General features: G+C 39.0%; 1 protein-coding gene and 1 long non-coding RNA gene across 2 annotated transcripts in view; both read right to left on the bottom strand.

Moving 5' to 3' along the window:
- Positions 1 to 298: 298 nt before the first annotated feature.
- On the bottom strand, positions 299 to 2008 carry LOC112846912 (probable DNA double-strand break repair Rad50 ATPase). Its single transcript, XM_025907261.1, has one exon. The coding sequence runs from the start codon at positions 1758 to 1760 to the stop codon at positions 1083 to 1085; it is 678 nt and encodes a 225-aa protein (XP_025763046.1). The 5' UTR covers positions 1761 to 2008; the 3' UTR covers positions 299 to 1082.
- A 2725-nt stretch (positions 2009 to 4733) lies between these two features.
- The window catches only part of LOC109202267 (uncharacterized), a 712495-nt gene continuing 695021 nt past the window's right edge, over positions 4734 to 22207 (bottom strand). The window contains exons 11-12 of the long non-coding RNA XR_003220127.1: positions 5158 to 5204; positions 4734 to 4878 (exon numbers count right to left, since the gene is read on the bottom strand). This is a non-coding gene — a long non-coding RNA (uncharacterized LOC109202267). The remainder of the gene's footprint in view (positions 4879 to 5157; positions 5205 to 22207) is intronic.

The following is a 22207-nucleotide window of genomic DNA, read 5'->3' as shown; positions in this document are numbered from 1 at the left end:
AAAGAGAGAGAGAGGGGAGGGAGATGGGACAGGTGTTAGGGGTTAAAGGGAAATAGGGGAGGGAGAGGTGTCAGGTGGGAAAGGGAGGGGACAGGATTGGAGAGGTGAAAATTACGATGGAACAGAGGTGGAGGAAGACGAGGTGACATCAGCAGCAGAAAACGTAGAAAACGTAGAAAAAGCAGGAGTGTCCCTCCTCCAGAAGAAACGGAAGCGTTTTTTCTTCTTTTCCAGGAGCTTTTCCACGAGCACTTTTTTCTCTAGGATGAGGGTTCTTAACTCATCGATCATTTGTGTATTTTCCTTCTCAAGTTTCCTGCATGTTTTCTCCACTTCTTCTAATTTGGCTTGTTTTTCTTCCAGCCTTTCTTTCAGTTCGTTACATTTTGCCTCCTGCATTAGCTTTGCCTTGTGCATCTCTGTATAACACTGTTCTAATTTGTTGTGCGTGTCTTCTAGCTGCTGACTTCTCTCGATTTGTTGAAGTGTACACTGCAGGTCTTTGTTTGTTTTCTCTAGTTGCTGCTTTAACATCTGCACCTCAGTGTTTTTGCACTTCAAGTTGTTGGAACGTTCCTCAAGTTCTGTGTTTTTTCTCAGCATGTCATTGAGCTTACTCTGCATGTCTGAGCATTGTTTTTGCAGTGTTTTCTTTTCCCTCTCCAGTTCAGTTGTTTTGTTGTTCATTTTGTTATAACGTTCTTGCAGTTTTTGGTTTTTCCTCTCAAAGTCCTGGAGAGTTTGTTTTTCTCCTTTCTGCTTTATTTCCCGTTGTTCTTTGTCTTGAAGCAGCTCTTGATATTTCTGCAGTGTTTCATCAAGCTTTACCTGCTGCGCTCCGTATTTTTCCTGCATGCCTTGGAGTTGGCACTGCATGTCTCTCTGCTTTATGTCCAGCTTTTCTTTCTCTTCAAGGATTTCTTTATTTTTTTGCAGAGCTTCATCAAGCATTACTTGCAAACCTTTGTTGTGTTTCTTGATGTTCTGAAGCTCGCAATCCAGATCTTTCTCTTTCATGTCTTGCTGTTCTTTCTCTTGTTTGAAATCCTTATTTCTTTGCACTGTTTTATCGAGCTTTATTTTCAGCGCTGTGTATTTTCCTCCACGTCTTCAAGCTTGCAGTCCATTTCTTTCTGTTTAATTTCTTGTTGCTTTTTTTCTTGAAGCAACTCTTTATTCTTGTTCAGTGTTTTATCATGCCTTGCCTGAAGCGCTTTGTACTTTTCCTCCATGCCTTGGAGTTTGCGCTGCTTTACGTCCATTTGCTCTTTTTCTTGGAGGAGTTCTTTATTTTTTTGCAGAGCTTCATCGAGCTTTATTTGCAAGCCTTTGTTGTGTTTCTCCATGTCCTGAAGCTTGCAATCCGTATCTTCCTGTTTCATGGTCTGTTGCCCTTTCTTTTGAAGAAACTCAACCCTTCCTTTCAGCACTTTGTGATTTATCTCTGTGCCTTGGAGTTTTATGACCAGTTGTTTCTTCTCTTGGAGGATTTCTTTATTTTTTTGCAAAGCTTCGTCAAGCTTTACTTGCAACTCCTGAATCTTTTTGTCCTTGTCCTGCTCGTTTTTCTTCTGTTGGAGGACTTCTTCTGTTGGTTTTTCTTGAGCTTTATTAAGCTTTGCTTGGAGCTCAAAGATCCTTCCGCGCATGTCTAGGACTTCCATTTCTTTCTCCTTTTGAATATCTTCCTTTTCAACAAGCTGGCTGAACAATCTATGTACTTCAGCAGTCCTTCTCTCATATTCTTCTCTCAGCAACATAATCTCCGCTCGTTGTTCAAAAAACTTTGCCAGACGTAATAGATGTACTCTGGCTGGGGCGGGTGTCGCGTATTGTGATTCTCCCTGAGATTTTTCTCATCCATTTCTTCCAAGCACATCTTCTGTACTTGAATATTGTCCTCTTGATCGCAAAGAGGAGCGCTGGGCTTTACTATTTCTCTTTTGTTGTGTTTTTTCGGAGACATGTTAGAATCTGTAAACAGTGAACAGTGACTCTGAAAAGGATCCAAAAAGGCTTCTCTGGCGAGCGTTTGAATGCTGCAAACGTAAATGCTGCGAATAACAGACTAAAAGTTGTTGTGTCTCACTCCTATTTAAGGGTTTTAGGATCAAAGGATCAAAGGATCAAAGTGGTGGTAAGATTCTAAATGTGGGTGATGTCAAAACTCTGGAAGCCATTGAGGTTGTCACATGACATTTGTGGGAGGGCATTTTTTACCTGGACAAATTATCAATAAAGTTTCAATCTCTGTAACAATGATGACAGTATAATTGTTATTGTTCAGCAGAACAACAAACAATTATATTGACAATTATATGTGTCCAGTATGTTGGCTGATTTTCTTTTACTTTTTGCATTTGAAAATAAAAGTTGTCCTGATTTTAACACCATTACAAGAAGTGTTGTTAATTATTCATTTTGAATCATAATCAGGTTACCACAAATTGTTATTCTTAGTACTGCATACTTGCAGTGAAGAAGTTGTCCTAACAGTCATCTTAAGTAAACTGCATTCAATTTTTCTGGAGGCAATGAGTTTGCATAGTTTTTTTGAGTTCTGGGAACTACTTAGATTTTACAGTGCAGTAGTTTGAACATTTGTAATAACATTTCTGCAAACTGGAACAAACTTCTCCTTTTCTAGAACTGTTGCTAACACTTATGACATGAAAATGAATCGAGATGGAGTGATAAATGTTATTTTTCTTGTTTTGTTTATATCTAAAGTTTAAAAACAAAAATAGAAACTGTTACCTGGACTGCCTCAGCCCAGGTGATGTAATATTAGCAGACAGAGGGTTTGATGTTGCAGAATCTTTGGAGCTGTACCATGCTGAACTGAAGAGCCCAGCTTTCACCAAAGGGAAGAACTAACTGGCCCCTAGATTGCCCAATCAAATCTCTTAATGCCATCAGCCCTCCCCTTCCTTCACTGTGCGCTCACCTTGTAGAAAAGAGTTGAGTGTGGAAGAAATGGCAAAAATGTGGAGCTGAAAAGCTAAGAGAGAAAAAGAAATTATAAATAAATCAACGTGTCAAATTAACTGACATGTTAGCTGTTGCAGCTCCTGCTGCATTTTATGTATCTATATTGTGTCTTTTTCATAATAAATAATAAAAAACATGATTTATCCTCACTGTATGAACATTCTTGGAGTCCTTGAAGTCTCGTCATGGTGAAGTTACTCATGTGATGCAATGTTGTTATAATGGTCCAGCTGGTGTGTAGCTATCATATTAGAGTTCTCTTTCTTCTTCTGATTTTATAACATTTTTTGGTGATGGTGTCACATTTACAGTGGTTGCAACACTTGCACCTAAAGTGCCACCATAGTAACCACTGCATAAATGCAACACACTTGTTTTCTAACAGGAATCTGCAATCAGCCATTCCTTAAACTAAATCCTAACTTTGTCATTGAGCAAATTAAAAGAACAAAATCATGTTTGAACATAAACTGAGTATTTGCATGGACATGCTCAAATTCAAAGTCATCTTTTTGTCAAAAAAACATATGGACAGGTCATACACAAGAATTTGTAATTGCAACGCTCCCACGGCCCTCGGTGTACACTGAACAACATAAACATAAAAAGATACAAATAAAATAAAAGTCTTATATACTATACATTACAATAAAATCTTATATAAACGACAGTATCCAACACAATCCAGGGTCAGAGGGCCCGGTGGCGCCAGTGTTCGGCAGCCTCGCCTCTGTCAGTGCGCCCCAGGGTGGCTGAGGCTACAATGTAGCTTGCCATCACCAGTGTGTGAATGTGTGTGTGAATGGATGGATGTAAAGCGCTTTGGGGTCCTTAGGGACTAATAAAGCACTATACAAATACAGGCCATTTACCATTTACAATCCAGCTGTTTGATGGGAGAAATCACCTGTTTTCATAGAACAGCAGGTAAGCTGTTCTCTGCCGCTGCTCATCATTGACGAACTCATCATCGTATGTTAGTCAGCAGTGTGTGACGTGGTCTCTTAGCATGGCTCCCTGGCTACCACCGTGACCTGCTGGGGTACACGGCCTGGAAACTGGTTCATCTCTCTCATTGACTTCAGGACAACGCGGCTCATCATCTAAGGTCACCTTTTTCTTTGAGGAACACATCACCAGTTAGTTCAACCAAAATGGATGACATAATGAGAATTTGAGTGTCAATCCTAACATTCAGACTCCACATGTTCCTATAACATCTGTTCACGTGTCACACTCGGCTCTGTAGAACGTACCGTGCAGAAAAACAGCAGCGAGTTGGGAGGGCAGGAAACCTCTGTCTGGACACCAACGTCCTTGACTTCACATTTTTCAGTGCTGATGGTACTGTTATAGAAAGACACAAACAGTGCAATCACAGTGATGAAATTACAGGAGAAGAAACACAAAGCAATCAATCAGCTTTAAATAGGAACACAGTAAAAGGACCAAAACATCCTCAGACTGGCTGACGGGTTAACACTGGACAAAACACAAAAGATTCTCCTTCATGATCCAAGAAGGAAGGAGTACCAGCAGAACTTGTTCAGACAGTAAATAATATCGTACCTCTGTTGGGGTTCAGAAGGTGGCACGACCGTGTCTTCTGCCTTGTCTTCATTTTTGGGAAAAACCTTTGACTTTTCTGCCAGTTACAAATAAATCCAGTTAAAAACAAATGATGCACAAATTCCTGCACCGTTTGTTTGTTCAGAGCTTATTCTCTGCAGTGGTAAACTCACCTCACAAAAAAGCCATCTGCGCCACCAGGAAGCCTTCTTTGATTTGTTCGTCTGAGCCTCAGCTGGAGGTGAGACTGGTGCAGAAGAGGTGGCTGGAGTGTCAGGGGCCACATGTTCATCTGTGAGATCCTTTCGTGCACTCACACTGGAAAGATAACAGAGAAGATCAGTCTGCTGTAATGCACTCAAACTGCCCTCAGTGCCACAAGAAAGTCAGCTAAACCGACTGCATGAAGCTGTGGACTCCACAGAGGGAACAAATCTACAACTTACACAGTAAAAACTGATTCAGCTCAAATATTCAGACAAATATTTACTTTCAAATGAGAAAACTGTGCATGCATGTTTACATGTGTATTTATAAATGTATACATAAACATAATTTTAAACATAGTAAAAATGTGACAGAGAGCAAAGATCGTACTTTTTCAGTGGGTCCTCTCCAACACCCACAGTATCCTCCTTTATTATCTGTTTCAAATAAATCAAACAGCATGTGATTTAATAAGAACTGCTGCACAAAAACAGCATTTTTTTAAATATTAAAAAAACATGACAAATCAGGCTGTGCCTTTCTTCTTCTTAGAGTCCAGCAAAACATGTTTGCACTTTTGTTGTTTGAGCAAATAATCCGTAGAACTTGTAAAGGTTTTACAAAACACTTCGCCTTCTCTCTGCAATCTCCAACTCCGGTTTGCAAAAGTCTGAAAGTGTGTGAACTTACAGTCCTCAAAATGTGACACCTACAGAATGTGTTTGAGTTAGCAGGTAACAAACATAAACATGGTTACCATAGTGATAATAATAAACTTTATAATGTGTTGCTAACATTTTGGTTGTTGTGATGATTCAAATTTGTTCAGTAAACCTCATCAACATGAACATGTGTTGACATTGGCATATATTTGGATCTCATCAGTAGCGGTTTTAGATACGGGCGACACGGGCGGTTGCCCGGGGCGGCATCGTGATGGGGGCGGCATCACGGGCATCGGCAAAAAAAAAAAAAATAAAATAAAAAAATGCTCGTACTCATGCTGCCCCGATGGCAGCCAGCGCATATTGGGAATGTCATAGGCACCGATCGGTTTTCTATCGCCCATTTGCTGGGAGTAAGGGCGCCCTCCGTTTGCGAGGTGCGCCTGCTGCTTGCGGCACAGGGAGGAGAGGGCGGGGCGGCGGGGGATTCTCTGGCTGGCTGGAGCAGCATCTAATAACCAACTCGCAAAATAAAACAAAATAAAAACAAAACAACAAACACGAAAACACCGGACATTATGATACAGACTTATAATTTGCACCGATGTTTTTTCGAAATTCTATACACGAAAACTGAGCGCGAGAGCGAGAGCCCTCGGTGCGCCTGCGCGCTGCTGAAGTCAAAGTAAACTTTATTGTCATCTCCGCTACATACAGTCCAGTATATAGAGAGACGAGACGACGAGGCTCCAGTTACAGCAGTGCAAATAAACGAACAATAAATATAGTAGAGTAAGAAAATAAATATACACTTTAGGACTCGGGGTAAAGGGATCAATAACAATTTAAAATTTATAATTTACAGTTTGATGATTTAAAGTCTCACACATAACCCGTCGAAAGGGGAGGGAGACCTGCTGCTTCCAATAGAGCACATTTCATTCATAATGTTGTAAATCCAAGCCCATTATGTATTCATGATTTGAATCCTGGGTTGTGTGAAATCCCAGAAATACACCCTAGACAAAGTTAATCTGTGAACTAAGGTGTAGGTCTATTAGGTTATGTCGTGGTGATCCTCTGGTTGAGGGATGGGTGTTCATACTGGAGTGCAAAATTAAAACCAATGGAAGATGGACAAGAAAAGTTCAAAGCCATCAGGTGCTCAGTTTAGAAAAAAGAGAAAAGAAGAGGAGAAGAAACGAACAAATGATACAGGTAAACAGATGTGTCATTGGATAATGGCAGGTCATCCTGAAACAATCAGAATCACAATACTTTATTAATCCTAAGGAAATAATGTGGGTTACAGTTGCCCCAAGAAGAAATGGTAAAAATAGTAACAGTAACAGACTAAACTCCAAACAATACATTATGTTACAGATTTTAATATTAATTAGTCATTGTCAATTGTTGATTTGTCCTGTTCTCATTGTATGACGAATTATGATGGCTGTTTGGTAGCCGTTTGCAAACTATGCATACTCTCTCTCTCTCTTCATATGTGTGTGTGGACAACAGTTTTATGTTAATCTACAATCCTTAACATGTTTTGTGTTCGCCCAGGGCGCCAGAGGGAGTGTTCGCCCAGGGCGCCAAACAGGCTAGGACCGCCACTGCTTATTCTAGGATGTTTTCGCTTTCATTTGCAGTATCATTTGTTATCTGTTTGTTAGGTGTACTTTGCATAACTGTCATTCTGTCCTTTTTGTTTCTAGTGCTGCAGCGCGTGCATGGCTGGCCTCTGGCCACAGGCTTGGTGGATATACTGGGAGTTCTCTCACTATTTGCATTAACATAATTTGTTAGTATGTTCATTTAGTGTGGTGTTTGTGGTAGCTTTCATAGTTTGTTTGCTAATAGAATACTCCTAGTGTCCAGGAGAGGTTGGTTTGCTCCCAGCAGCTGAAGTTATGACTGTCCTCTTATGCTTCTTCCTTTTTTCATAGTTTCAGTAAATCTTAATCAAGTTGTGGAGCCTGACCTACACTGACTCTTATGGCCTCTTAACTGAAGCCTCTATATCCTTTTACTTAAACAGTAACATAAAGTCAGCTATTTTGTCTACAAACAGGAAACAAAAGAGAGAAGTCTGTTAACCACATATCCTCACAAACTGACTAAAATCCATCCATTTATTCATTCTCTTCTTTGTGACTAATTCAGGGTAGCCGGGGGAGGCTGGAGCCTGTCCCAGCTGACTAAAATCCCAATTAATATGCTGCTGCACCAACAAACTACTCACACTGTTTGACAAGCAAACAGTTGCAAGGCAATAAGATTTATTGCAAAGGAGCGTTGGTACAACAAAGAAATAATCAACTAAACACAAGCTATGTGTAGTAAAAAGTGTACGGGACCTTAGGACCTGCTGCTTAACGTCAGCGAGACCGCTACAGGAGACTGCACGGTGGAGGACACACCCCCATTTGAATTGAGGGGGACAGACATGGAAAGAGTTCGTTGCTTCTGCTTCCTGGGGGGTGAACATCAGTGGGGATCTGAGCTAGTCACATCACATGGATGTGATCATAAAAGCAGCAAGACAGTGGCCCTTCCTTCTCCAACAGCTGACTCCAAATACTATCCAACTTCTCTTGATGGACCATCGAGACTATTCTGTCTGGCTGTATCACAACCTGGTATGGTTGTAACGTTCTGGACCACAAATCTCTATGGAGGGTTCAGAGGGTAAACATCAGCACAACATATCACCAGGTCTGACCTATCAGCCATCCAGGACCTCTACAGACAGCACTGTAGGAGGAAGGCCCAGTGGATCCTCTCTGATCCAAGCCACCCTAACCAAACGACACTCTTCACTGTCAGCCAGGCGGTACAGGAGCATCCAGACCCGCATCAGCAGGTTCAGGGACAGCTTCTACCACAAGCTATCAGGCTACTGAACTGCTGAAACACCAAACAGCTTGCACAGAATAGTTTGCACATGACATTTTGCATCATTGTACACACTGCACATGTATCACATCATTACTTCTCCACAACACCCACTATAGTTTCTTTTAGTAATGTATTAACAAATGGCCAAAGAAGCAACCACATTACACCAGTGCTTACAGCCCGTCACTGGCAAGTTTTAGAATTGGTTTTAAGATTTTATTGCTAGGTTTTAAAGCCAAACAGTCTGGTTCCTGTCTATATTTGTGAGATGTGGATTCCATATGAGCCTGGCTGCTGCTTGAGATCTACTAGCATGTCCCTGTTAATGGTCCCAAAGACTCCTTTAGTCATTAAATGTGAATGAGCCTTTGCAGTCCAGGTCCAAGACACTGGACTGTCCGGCCTGGGTATTTTAGGTGTGCAAATTTTGTGAGTTCTTTCAAATTTCTTCTTCTCTTTCTTCTCGACATATATGAATTGTTTGCCTTTTTATCACTGCTAATACCCTTTTCAGTTTGAGTGTTTTTTAATTTTCGTTGTTCTTATTTTTAACTACAACAGTTTTAGTTAAATAATATATCTAAACAGATAATAATATATGTTTTATGTTTTAAAAAAACGTTTTACATTTGTTTTAAAAAGTGCTTCATAAATAAAGCAGATAAAGCAAGTTAATCTGGTTGGACTGTCACACACACTGTCCAGGACTCCAGATAATCTAAAATGTATTATTTAGTTATATGACTGAGCATCACCAAATCACGCAAACGTGTGTAGGAGGAATAATCATGGAAACAAGAAGGTTTCTCTCTCTCTCTCTGACTGTGGTGATGAACAACAAGGAAAGGATTACGTCTTCAGACAATAAAATGATTAATGTAGGTATCTGCCTTACAATATAAAGCCTAAAGGCGACTGCTGTTGTGATTTTGCGCAAAATAAATTGAATTGATTTCCTGGTAGCTTCGTAAAAGCAAGTCACCATCACCATTTAATTTGAAACACCGGAGACTTTTTATAAGCTGCTTTGTTTTGTTGAAACTCACTTGATCCTGTTCTTTGCATCCGTAAAAGTTAATTTTAAAACAAAACACTAGGACCAAATTTATTAACGGTCGCCAGCGCAAAATCCTTTCTTCTAGTCAAAAAGCTACCCGGATATATTGAAAAGGGTCAGTATCGGTTATACAACTAAAAGACTTAAATACTTGTATTGTAACAGCTGGCCTGATCGCGTATGTGTGTTTATAGTATTTTACCTTTCACAGCACAATATGTGAAAACATTTAAACGAATCATACAAACGCGATTGATTACTGAAATTTAAGAGAAAACGCAAAAAACAAATATCAAATAAAGAACGTCTTTGCTTGTGGGATTTGTGATAGTTGGGAATTTCTTGGGAATGAGATTATGCTTTTTCTTTTCAGAATGAGTGCGTAACTGTGACGAGTGAATGGCTCAAAATTGTGAGCACAGTGGTGAAAGTTTGGCACTGTCCTGTATCTTCCCTGAGTCATCATCCTGCATGTTTGGAAACCTAATCTCTTTCTGCTCCTCATTAATCATATATTAAAAAAGGTGAGGAAAACTGAGGTCAGAGCACTCCCCCCAAACATGTATTGCCAATGTTTATGAAAATGTAGCTATCAACGTGCATGTGTTAGTGTGTCAAAATAATGTCTAATCAGCATCTACAGAATGCAGGGGGGGAAAAACGGGAGCGCAGCGCGCTTTTAGGCGTGTGGCACAGTGGCAGCCTCATTTTCATGTGGACGGGTCGGAATCTGACGGTTAAAAAATGTCCGGGCTTCTTCCATACATGGCAGAGGTCAGCTGTTCCACGGATTTCAGGTTTATAAGGTTGATAGTTCCTAGTAATGCAGCTCCCCTCTGGATAAATCCTGGATTCCAGCCTCAGTCTTCAGGACTCCACACACATTTTCCAGCAGTTTCAGAGAAATATCGAAACAGTACCGATTTTTCTTCGACCTCCTCACGTTTTGTTTTAAATGGCTGTTTTCAGAGTGTGAAAGCTGCGCTTACTCTGTATTATTATAATAATAAATCTGGCCTTAAATATTATTATGACAGGCATGTCCACTTAGTTTATGTTATTTGGTTTTCTTGCATGGAAAATTCTTAAAGTGACGATGAATTGAAACCGATTAACTTACTGTTAATATTTAGTTCCTCACTTGAAAACGAAAATGTGCCGCTCCCGCGTGGTCCCATAAGGTCTTTTCAAAGTAAAAGTCGTCTTGAGCGTCACACATGGATCTGAGTCACATAAATAAATAAAATACCTAGTTGACCTCGTAGCTGTGATACAAACCTTGTATAATGACGTACTTATACAGTTATGATCACAAACAGTGAATGGAAAGGAATGAATTTAAAATTCTGGCAGTGGGCTGGAACATGACCTGAGTGACGTGTCGCCGTATATAGACGAACTTCGCAGCAGTAGTTTCGCGTTAAGGGGTTCAGGTCAGACCCCTTCCTCTAAAACGCGTTGGCTCTGGAACAGATCCAGTCCCTTTGTGTATCCGGTAAGTCTGATTATTTAAACATATAAACTGCCGTTGTTCTTGTCAGGATCAGCTATCTGACTGCGTGTCTGTCTGCGATGTTGGCTTCAACCGAAAATAAAACAGACCCTGAGTGCGATGTCAGTGAGGTTATTTTTTTAAGCTACGGTTGTTTGTTTTTAGCCTTCCAGTGACACTGTAACATTAGTTTGTTTCTCCGTCCTTTTTCTCTACTAATAAAGTCCACCAGTACCCAGAGCCACAGCCGTTGAACAATGATTTTTTTTTTAACTAATAGGTAAATATTTTATCAGAAACAATTTCCTGTAACTAGAAGTAATGTCTTATAATGCCTAAAGTGTAATCCACCTACAGTGCCTCTGAAGTGTCCCCAGAGGCACTAACTTTGATAAACTATGTTCCCTACAAACCTGCTGGATGATTGGCTGGATGGTATGACTTAATAATTCAGCTTCTTGTAGTCATGTAGCAAACTCTATCCAAGAACAGTTATACTAGTTTAACTATATGATTGGAAATTATTGCATAGTTGGAATTACTGAAAACTGTGCTATGTTAGGAGGGGAAAGCAAGTGTGGTTGGCACACTGTTATTCCCAGGTCCCTAATGGGTGTTGCCAGAAAGGGAAAAAATGAGAATTTAGATTAAATTCAGATTGCATTTAATTTGGTGAACAATAAACCCAACATTTTCTGTTTATTGTTTTTTTAAAAAATAATTATTTCTTTGTTTCTTTTCCAGGTTGAAAGCTGTTTACATACATTTTAAGCTGCCATTTCTGTCATGAATGACATAAAATCATCCTATATGTAATCGGGTTTATCGTGTCAATCCTTTGCTGTCTGTGTAAATACCTGTGCAAAAGCCCGACAATGAAATTGTAAGTACTCCACAACTGCTACTTTCATTTGTTTGTTTGTCTGTTTGTGCGTGTGTGTGTGTGTGTGTGTGTGTGTGTGTGTGTGTGTGTGTGTGTTGGTGTCTGTGTGTATGAGTGGGTGGGTCAGTGGGTGTGGAAGGAGCGGGAGGAGTGTGTGGCAGGGAGGGAACAGTTAAGCCTTGATGATATACTTTTGTGTTCACTATTGTGGACAGTTTTTATTTGTTTTGACTGTTTGTTTTTAATTCAGTTAAGCTTCTCTTATTCTGAGTCTATTTTCTTTTTTCGAAAAGCATGTTGATTAATGTGTCATAGTATATGTATTTTTATATATATATTGTTAGTTTTACAAGTTCACAAAGTAATTTCAATTAGTTTTAAGTTTTGTTTTACTTAACAAAAATGCTTTTGACACATCTACTTTTAATTATTAGTTCTGCTTTAGTTAACTACATGAGGACTCAGAGACCAACTCCCCCGAGGGCTGTTGTTTTATGATGTTTTTATTACAACATGCAGCATTGTTAAAATAGGCATTTAGTGTAGTATATAAATCTTTTTGTGTCATTTAATGTTATATTGAAAAAATATGTTTAAAAAAATAGATAAAATTGTGGATAATATGAAGTTCTTACTGGTTTTCACTTTGACTGATTTCACCAACATTAAATCAGATCAAGCTGCTATTGGTATCTACCATTACACAACATCGAAAACTGTGGACACTAGACTACTAACAAACAGACAGACAGAACTGATTACATACTCTCTCCCTTTGGAGGAACAAAATTATAACCTTGGATTACATCATTATAAAGCCAGTTATGATGAAATGTAACATTGCTGAGATGCTGTTTCAATTAGAAAAACACAATTTTCTGCGCATCTTCTCCTAGAGATCAAAAAGACTACTAAGACAATGACATGATAATCATCAGTCACTGACACCAAGTTTGATATGTATGAATGTGTAATGTGTAAAAACAAGCATACATGTAAAAAAAAATCATCCCCCCTAAAACATTCACATCTGGGTTTTTATGTTTTGTTTATTGTATCTTTGTTCCAGATGAATACTAATTTAACAACACATCCATATCTCCTGCACGTGGTAGGATTGTGATTTGACACTACTTTGCACAGCTGCTACACCTGCATCTGCTGCACCTGATCAACTGAATGTTAGATGAGTTTAGGTCAACCAGGTAGTTCATCTGTTAGTCAAATAAAAATAAAACATTTTCCATATACCATCTAAGTAGACTAATATTAGTCACTCTGTTTATTGTGAAAGAACTGCATATTACTGGTACGTGACAGTCGACTGGCAGCAGGAACAGCAGGAACTGCTATTCGATGCACCATGTCCGACAAAACGTGTCAAACACTCAAAAAAAAGTGATACTGGATTTTGCCTCCTATCTATGTGATACAATATGCACATTTTGTACCCGTGACCTTGTTGTGCACTTCCACTTATTAATATATCGACAGCTTGTAGGCAAGTGAAGGTGACGATGTCGCCGCACATTTGTAGGTCACCTGCTCTCAGCCGCCATGAACGTGGTTTCCAGTGCATGTCTGGTTTTCAGTAAGTTGAAGTATTTGCCTTTGTAGTTTTTAAATCAGAACATAAAGACTGATGGCCCACCCACCACATGACTTTACAAGGAACACAAGGGTTGAGACACAGAGTAGAAACTAATGTGTCAAAATCGCAGCATCATACAGAGCCTTTGGAAAGTCTTCTGAGTTGTGAAGTTTCTCATTTGATTTTATATTGAGGTGAATATAGAGAGCAAAACAAACAAACAAAAACAGCATCTATGCATTTCAATGTTGAAACATAAATATTGGTGGTAAAGGAGGATGCTGGACAGACTTGGTGTGGCCAAATGATGGTGTGCAGGGAATATCTGGCAGATCAGGGATATCTTTGATTTCTAACAACAGCATTCCAATTGAGGTTCTCCTGACAAGTACAGGCAGGTTAAGTGGAGTGCAGTTCTGGCAGCAGCTGAAGCAAAAACCCAGGTCATGGTCCTCGGTCTTTGACCCAGTTTTGAGTTTATTATGGTCTTGTGAATCATTCTTTTGGATAAGAGATTTTCTTGTTCTATATTGGTTTAGTAGTAGTAGTTTTATATCAGTTAATCTTGAGTTTTGTTTCTCTAGTGCATCTGAGTTTGTTATTGATAGTTCCTGGTTCTTAGTTTTGTTATGTTAGTTCCCTTTAGTGTCTAGTCTGTTCCTGGTCTCATATCGGTCTTGTCATCAGCGACTCCTGTTCTAGTCTGTTTAGTTTCCATGTTTCGTTATCCTTTGTTTTCCTGATCATGTTCCATGTCTCTCTGGTCTCTCTGTCCTCCCATGTTAATTCATCTGTGGTCAAGTTCACGTGTCTCAGTCTAGAGCTAAGTGTGTGCTGTTTCCTGTTTTATTTTGATAGTCTCCTGCCTCGCGTGTATTATATTCAGTTTTTTACTTCCCTTGTCTCCCTAGTCAGTGATTAGTGTCAGCTGTGTACCCACCTGGGGCCTGTCCGTCATGATCCTGTGTGTATATCGTCTCAGTCTTCCTCTGTTCCTTATCACGTTCTCCCTCATAGTGTCCAGGTTTGTGATACATACTTCAGTAACATTTTTAGACTCTTCTAAGAACTGATGGAATTAAACTGGTTAAATACCTGCCAAAGTAACTTTTTTGTTGCCCTCACTATTCATTTTACATTCCTAGAAAATGGACCAATCTCACAGGTGTAAACATACTGTGGGGTGTGTTTGCCCATAGTTTCTGCTGTTTCCTTTCTGAATTTTCCTGTAATGACTTGTGGTGAGTACAAAGAAAACGCAGATCTGCCTCTGAGCAGCAGACATTTAGGTTTGTGTTCTTGTTTCCTGGCTGTGACCTGCCCACTGTTAAACTGTTGCTGGGCATTTTTCAAGACAACATGTGAGAATTAATTTCAGTCTACATTTATGCGCAAGGTTCTCCATCAGTGGACACGTCTATTCAACAATCTTCTGAAATAAACCTCAGATAGTAGAGTGTGCAATAAATCTCAGATCCAGAGCTTAACTACATGTAATCAGTTTGTCTTTGTATTGTGTGAAATGTTGGGTTCATAAGTAACTAATAGGCCTCACACGTTACTGTTGTTGGTACCTTGAACCTGTTTGTTAACTAGACAATGCCACATAAATTTTCTTCACAGGAAGTGGTTTTGATGACTACCACTCTGTTAACACCTTCTCTTCCCACAGTTCTTTTTCTTCCGTTCCATTTTCAACTGTACTCACACAGTGAAGTCACACAGTGGAAAAAAAAACAAACCCCGTAAACCTCTATATTTAATAGAGGAATGACATCATATTTATTAAATTGAGAGGATGACAATGTGTGAAAATCAGTTCAGAACAAAATAAAAAGTAGTTTAACATTCATGAAATGGTAACGGTCTTCTATCATCACTGTTTGTATACGTGTTGGATATTTCTTAAGTGTACTATTAAGCAGTTTGAAGCCTTTTTCATGTAAAACATCCAAAGCTATAGATACCTCATGAATACAACATTTTTGTTGCTTGTTTGCTTACAGCTGTGATGGCTACCGCTGACCACACCACTTCTCAGCAGTACACTCAGCAACCGACTGCAGCACCTGGGCCCTCTCAGTCCCACCAGAGAGCGTCCTACCAGCCAGCACCAGCTCAGCCCGATGACCCAGCTGAGCTCATGACCACATCACCCGGCCATGAACAGCCATTCCTAAGACCACCGCCATCATATGAGGAAACAAGTTAGTTTGGATTTTGATCAACCCTGTATTTAACAAAAACTATGAAAACAATATATTTATTAGATTAAACAGGTCAAAACAGGCTTTGAAACCAAAACTGTGGCTCTCTGGAAATCTTTGCTGTTAAGGTTCCAATTGCTGCTGTATAATATTTATTTTACACTACAGAACTGCATTTGTTGGTAATATGAAATTTTTTGGTCTGGTTATGGTCTCACGCTAAGTTGCCTTTTCTGTTTCCAGCTGGTCCTGCCTACCCTGTACAACTGATGCCTTCCAGCGAGACAGTGTTCATCCCCAGCGATGCACTGTACCTATCAGAGGGTATTGTGCATGAGTACAACGGTCTACAGGACAGCACAGACTTCCTAACCAGCTCTGCATGCGACCCTGAATTTGTTATAAGCTAGGCTTAATAGTCATAGCGGCCCAATCAGACACAACATGATGCAAATATTTGGCTCAAATGGAAGTATGTTGAATGAAGATGAGACACGGCAGACTAACTTGATGTATTTTCAATTTTATTCTTTAAACCAGTTTTTAGTGGCTCAAGTTATTTAGAAATTTAAACATGTGGTCACTGTTTCTCACTAATTGTCTTTGGGCTTATTCCTCAAGATCTCTGCCTCTTGTCTTTACTCTCTATTGGGGACGTACTTGACAGTCAGATTCAGTGGTCAGCAGTTAGGTGTTTCAGTGTTCATTAGAAATGCATCGATGGATGCGCATGCAAGATAAATATGAACACGTTAAAGAAGCTAAAGTCAGGCGGTTGTACAGAATCATTGTGAAGTTTAATAACTTTTGTTATTATTTTATTATATTCTTTATTATATTTTTTTACATTGAAGACTTTTCTTGAATATGGTTGAGTTATAGATTTTAGAAAACAATCATGAACAGTGCATCTCTAGTATCTGTGGATATCATCTCATCGCTATCTATGAATTTACTGCAGACCTGCAAAGTGCTGTTAACCTTTTTTTCCCTGTGTATTTGTATGCATTGTCTTGTGAGTCATGCTACATGTGAATAAATTCAAAGAGTGAAACATTTATCACTGAGGGTTTTTTCTCCATTCATGTCAGGTCAGCTGATCACTCAGGCTTCCTGACACATACAGTTCCACTTAGTTAATACCTAAAAGTGTTTTTGACCATCAACACAACTTTAAAATTCATCATGTCATTTTGACAAATAAGCATCCTCTCATTTATTTTTTTAATACATGCTGTTTTCAGTGTGTAAAGATGCGTTTACACTGTATTATTTTTATTAGGGACATCACACGCTCTCCATCGAGTGAGCTGATTTCTGGATCCAGGTAATTATTGAAATGAACTGACTGCTCCTCTGTATATAATTTTCTCACGGATAGATGGGTGTGCAGCGGGCCTTCAGTCTCCCTTTCTTTACATCCGTACAGTTGACCTGTACCGTAGCCTGTGTAGTGATATTGACAACAAAATAATTAAAATACACTTACCCATTGGGGCACGGAAACTGTTTACCAGTCCAGCCCTGGCTGGTAACCAAACCGTTAATAGTCTGGCCCTAAATTTATTATGAGAGTTGTGAAACTCGTTTTGTCGTATTGATTTTTCTGGCGGGATCCTTTAAAGTAGCAAATAAATTAAATTATGATCGATTAAACTTATTATCAATATGTTTTTTTTCCTCTTATGAAATAAAAGTGTCGGAGTGTCGGTGCGGTTAGCCAAACTTGCCGTCGAGAATTTTCAAAGTAAAGCCATCTAAAGCGTCAAAATTAATTGTTAACATGCCAGTTTTTACTGTCTTGTTTTTAATTTGACAATATAAATAAATAAACAGACTTCTGTGACCTCACTGTAATGGCCATATTCATAAGAAAAGACCGCGAATAAAGATGTGCTTATAGATCATGATTGTAAGTAGTCTGTGAATTGAAGAAGGCTGGCAGTGGGCCGGAATATACATTCAGTGTGGTGGCCACGTGTATGGAAGATCTACAGCAGTAGTTTCGCGTTAAGGGGTTCAGATCAGACCCTTTCCTCTAAGACGTGTTGGCTCTGGATGTGCTCCCGTCCCATCGTGTATCCGGTGAGTTTAAATATTTAACTCTGTGTAGGTGTTCTTATCAGCATCTCATCTGACTGCGTGTTTCGGCATGCAGTCTGTGATTTTGGCTTCAAACCGAAAATAAAATGTAATTTTAAAAAAAAAAACCCAAAACTTGACGGCTAATAGGACGATATCAATGAGCTTACTTAAAAAAAAAACAAAAAAACCTTCCATTAACACTCTAACATTAGTTTGTTTCAGTCACCCTTTTCTACACATCCTGTACAGTTGAACAGCACCCAGCCTCTGAAACGAAACTCGAGCTTAATTAACAACTCCATAAAGTCAACATGCTTCTGCTCTGATCTGATCTGAATTAAACAACTGCTTATTATTTTATCTGAAATAATCTGAAATTTCGAGGGTGGAAAATGCGCCTCACACGGACATTTAAATGTATCTTGTAGGAGTCAAAATCGAAAGTGAGAAAAACTTTGCTACAATCAGCGAGGCAGGTGAAGATTCAGAACAAAAGAAGTACAGCAAAGGACTTCAACAATGAGGACACTGAGCAGATACTGTCAGAACTGCCTAAAGGAGCACGCACACCCCTATATAAACTGTTACTTGATTTAAATATGACTGCTGAATTTTTGTGTATTCTCTGGTTCTGGTATGAGGCTTACTGGTTTTTAATCATACACTGGTTGCTATGCTTTGCTTCAATTTGACTTGGTGAACAATAAATCCCAACATTTTCTTCAGTTTTGTTTTCGCATTAGATAATCATTTCTTTGTTGCCTTTTCAGACTGAACACTGTTCCTGCGCATCCATTTCCTGCTACCACTGCTGTCATGAGTGAAATGAACTACGTCTTTCTCGTTGGTATCTTGTCATTCTTTATCAGCTTCTGCAGCTACTTGTGCAGGAGCGCTGACAATGAAGAAGAGAGTAAGTACTCCATCACCACTAATAGGTGATACTTATAGCTGTACTCCTTCATTTCATATACAACGACCAAAGCTATAAATAACTCATGAATACAACATTTCTCATCTCTTGTTACTTGTATGCTTACAGCTGAGGTGGCTACCGCTACTCACACCTCTCATTGCCACCAGAGAGCGTCCTCCCAGCCAACACCAGCTCAGCCTGGTGACGCAGCTGAGCTCATGACCACATCACCAAGCCATGAACAGCCATTCCCACAAAAACCACCACCATCGTATGAGGAAACAAGTTAGTGTGTCCAAAATATATTAGTATGGATAAGTGAAATATTGATTTCAGCTTTTCTACAGGCATCCAGAAACTCCAAATGATAAACTGTGTTGTGTTCAGTCTGTTGACTCACTGCAGAGCAGAGACACTTGAGTGCAACGCAGTGTAATCAGTGTCCTACCGAACACCAGAGACAGAAATAATGAAAAAGAAGCATGACACAAATTAGAGCAAAACTCAACATGTTTTTGAATATGACTGAATCTAAATTAGGACAACTTCTCTTTAAATTAAAGATAATAACTCTTAAAATGAATGCATGAAGTTAATTTGTTACTTTAAGAGTGGTGCATTCTCAAATAGATCTGCAAATTACTGAACAAAGATTAAGAGTTGCACAAAAGCACACTGACCTACAGTAACAACACCTTATATTAAGTTTGCAGACTAAGACACAATATTGTAGTTTCTTTCTCTTCAGAATATTTGTCATCTAATGCTAAGGTTCACATTGCTGCTGTGTAATATTTTACTTATTCTTGCTATTAAATTTATTTTTGGTGTGACTGTGGTCTCACGCTAAGTTCTCTTTCTTTTTCCAGTTGGTGCACTCCACCTGATGCCTTCCAGCCAGACTGTGTTCATCCCCAGCGATCCACTGTACCCTTCAGAGGGTATTGTGCATGAGTACAACGGTCTACTGGATAGCACCGACTTCCTAACCAGCTCTGCATGCGACCCTGAGTTTGTTCTATAGGCTTAATAGTCACAGTGCCCCAACCAGCCACATAAACGATGCAACGTATTTGGCTCAAATGGAAGAATTGGAATGAAGATGAGAAACTGCAGAGTAACTTGGTTCATGTGTTTTAGTGGCTAAAGGTAGAAATGCTGGGACAGTAAAGCTGCATCAGTGAGAACAATAGCACTTGTTTTTGTTTGTTAAGGTAAAGTATCTCAGGTGGTTTTACAGCAACTTCTTTTCAGTTAATTATTTGTATCTCCTTCCAGTAGCAGAGCACTTTATTTTCAGTTGTTTAAGTGAGAATAAAGATCGTGTAACTTACTGCAGTTTGGGAAGGATTGTGAAGTTTAATAACGTCTTTTATTATTTTGTTATATTCTTTTATTATGAAAATGAATTTTTTCATTGAAGAAAAGTTGTTTTTTTTCTTGTGGTGTCAATTATAGTTCCTAGAAAAACATTTGGAGTGCCTTGAACCTTTTCCCCCCTTTGTATTTGTGTGAATTACCTTCTAAGTCTGTTGGGAACAAAGAGTGAAACATTTATCACTGAGGGTTTATTCTGGATTCTTTTTCCTTAAAACCTTAAGTTGTTTTTCACCTACCAGCACATATAAAAACAGATTGACTGAGCTCCCTCATTGGGTGTGCTCAGTTCTGTAATTTACCCTGTTGTGTGATTATTGAAATGAACTGACTACGTCTTTCATTTACAACCCCTCCCCCAAATAATTTTCCGCTCACGTTTAGCATTTTGAGAATTTACCCTGAGGCTCTTTGGTTAAACCAGAGGGCTTTGCACTAATAAATCAGCTGTGACAACTCATTTTGTCTTTGTCTTGAATATCCTTAAAGTGAAAATTTAATTGACCTGTTAAGATTACTATGATTTCTTTCTTTTTCTTTCTTTCTTTCTTTCTTTCCTCACTTGAAATAGAAGTGGCCCAATGTCGCTCCGGTGCGCTGAAGAGTATTTTCAAAATAAAAGCCGATTAGTAATCGATTAGTAGCCTACCAATTCTTACTGTCTTGTTTTCAGTAATAATTCTAATTATTATTATCGCATTAAAGATAAAAATGAAATAAATACCGACGTCCTGCCCCCAGTGACCTCACTGTTGTTCATAAGTACAGACCGTGTATAAAGACGTACTTATAGATCATGAATAGGAATAATCTGTGAATGAAAAAAGTGGGTTGGAACATTAACTGAGTGAGGTGGCACATATAGAAGATCTTTGCAGCAGTAGTTCCTGATCAGACTTCTCTAAAACTGTCATTGTTGGCTCTGTGTGTGATCCTGTCCCCTTGTGTTACGGTAAGTTTGATCATTTAAATTTGTAAATACTTGTTGTTCTTGTCAGCATCAGCTCATTTGACCGCGTGTCTCGGCATGCAGTCTGTGATGTTGGCTTCAAACCGAAAATAAAAGCTGTCCGTTATTAGTGCGATGGCAGTGAGGTTATTTTTTTTTAACGTTACCGTTTGTGCAGTGCAGTTCAGCAGCGCTCAGAACCACAGCCTCTGAAACGGAACTCAAGTTTAATCAACAACCTCTTAAAACCAACGCTGAGCAGTGAATTGTCATAACTAATAACTAATTCTTTTATATGATATTTCCATCTCCTGTCCGTTGAATATGTTTTTTATTTCTATAGAATGAGCACTTTGCCAAGTTGAACAAGAATAATAAACAGCAACTTTGTTTATTTTTCTATTTTATCCTGCAATCGATAATAAATCATCTTTAAGATAGTTGCGTAAGGTCAATAATTTTCTTTTAAATGGTTCCCTTTCCCCCCTTTTCTCTATGTGCAATCACAGCAGAGTAATAGTGATGTATGTGTGCGCATGTGTGTTGTAACCCCGACTGGTGTTGAGAAACAGGACGTGAAACCTGAAGTCCACCTAAAGCTTGCACCACAGCTGTTGTTGTTGTTGTTTATTTGTTTGTTTGTTCGATTGTTTCCCACATTATCGCTATTGTCTCTACATACCTGCTGGAAGATTGACAGGGTTCCTCCTGGCCTTGACATGACTTAAGATACTTTTTTTTTTCTTTTTTCTTTTATTTGTTCATTTCAGGCACAACAAAATACATATATTGAACATAAAGTGCACAAGACAAAAAACAAAAATTACCTGAAAAGGAGTGGGACGAAGAAAACTTATTAAATCCCACCCCTATACTCACTCATCAACAAAAAAACAATAAGCTTCCCGCAGCTACGCCCATCGTTGCAAACCAAACAAACCCATCAACAGCCCCGGGCACATGCAAGCATCTCAACCGCAGCTCGCAAACAACAAATAGAACCTTCATAACAGAATACAGAATATATTAATTACAAATTGCGTTACCACAGGTAACAGGCAATAATAATTACATAGTAACAAACACACATACATATACATACATACATACATATCTACACACACATGTACATATATGTACATACGCACACACTTTTTTTTTTTTTTTTTTGAATCCATACCAGCAATGGTAAGAGAACAGACATTACAGAGCACACTAAAACCATGATTGATTATACTGTTACCAGACCAACTGTTTGTAGAGGAATTTAAATCTATGAATATTTTTGCATTGTTTCAGTTGTAAACTCAGACTGTT

This window comes from Oreochromis niloticus, linkage group LG5 (assembly GCF_001858045.2).
Source record: "Oreochromis niloticus isolate F11D_XX linkage group LG5, O_niloticus_UMD_NMBU, whole genome shotgun sequence".
In the NCBI taxonomy this organism is placed as follows: Eukaryota; Metazoa; Chordata; class Actinopteri; order Cichliformes; family Cichlidae; genus Oreochromis; species Oreochromis niloticus.
Note: the sequence above shows the minus strand (reverse complement) of the source record. Positions and strands in the feature narration are given on the sequence as shown.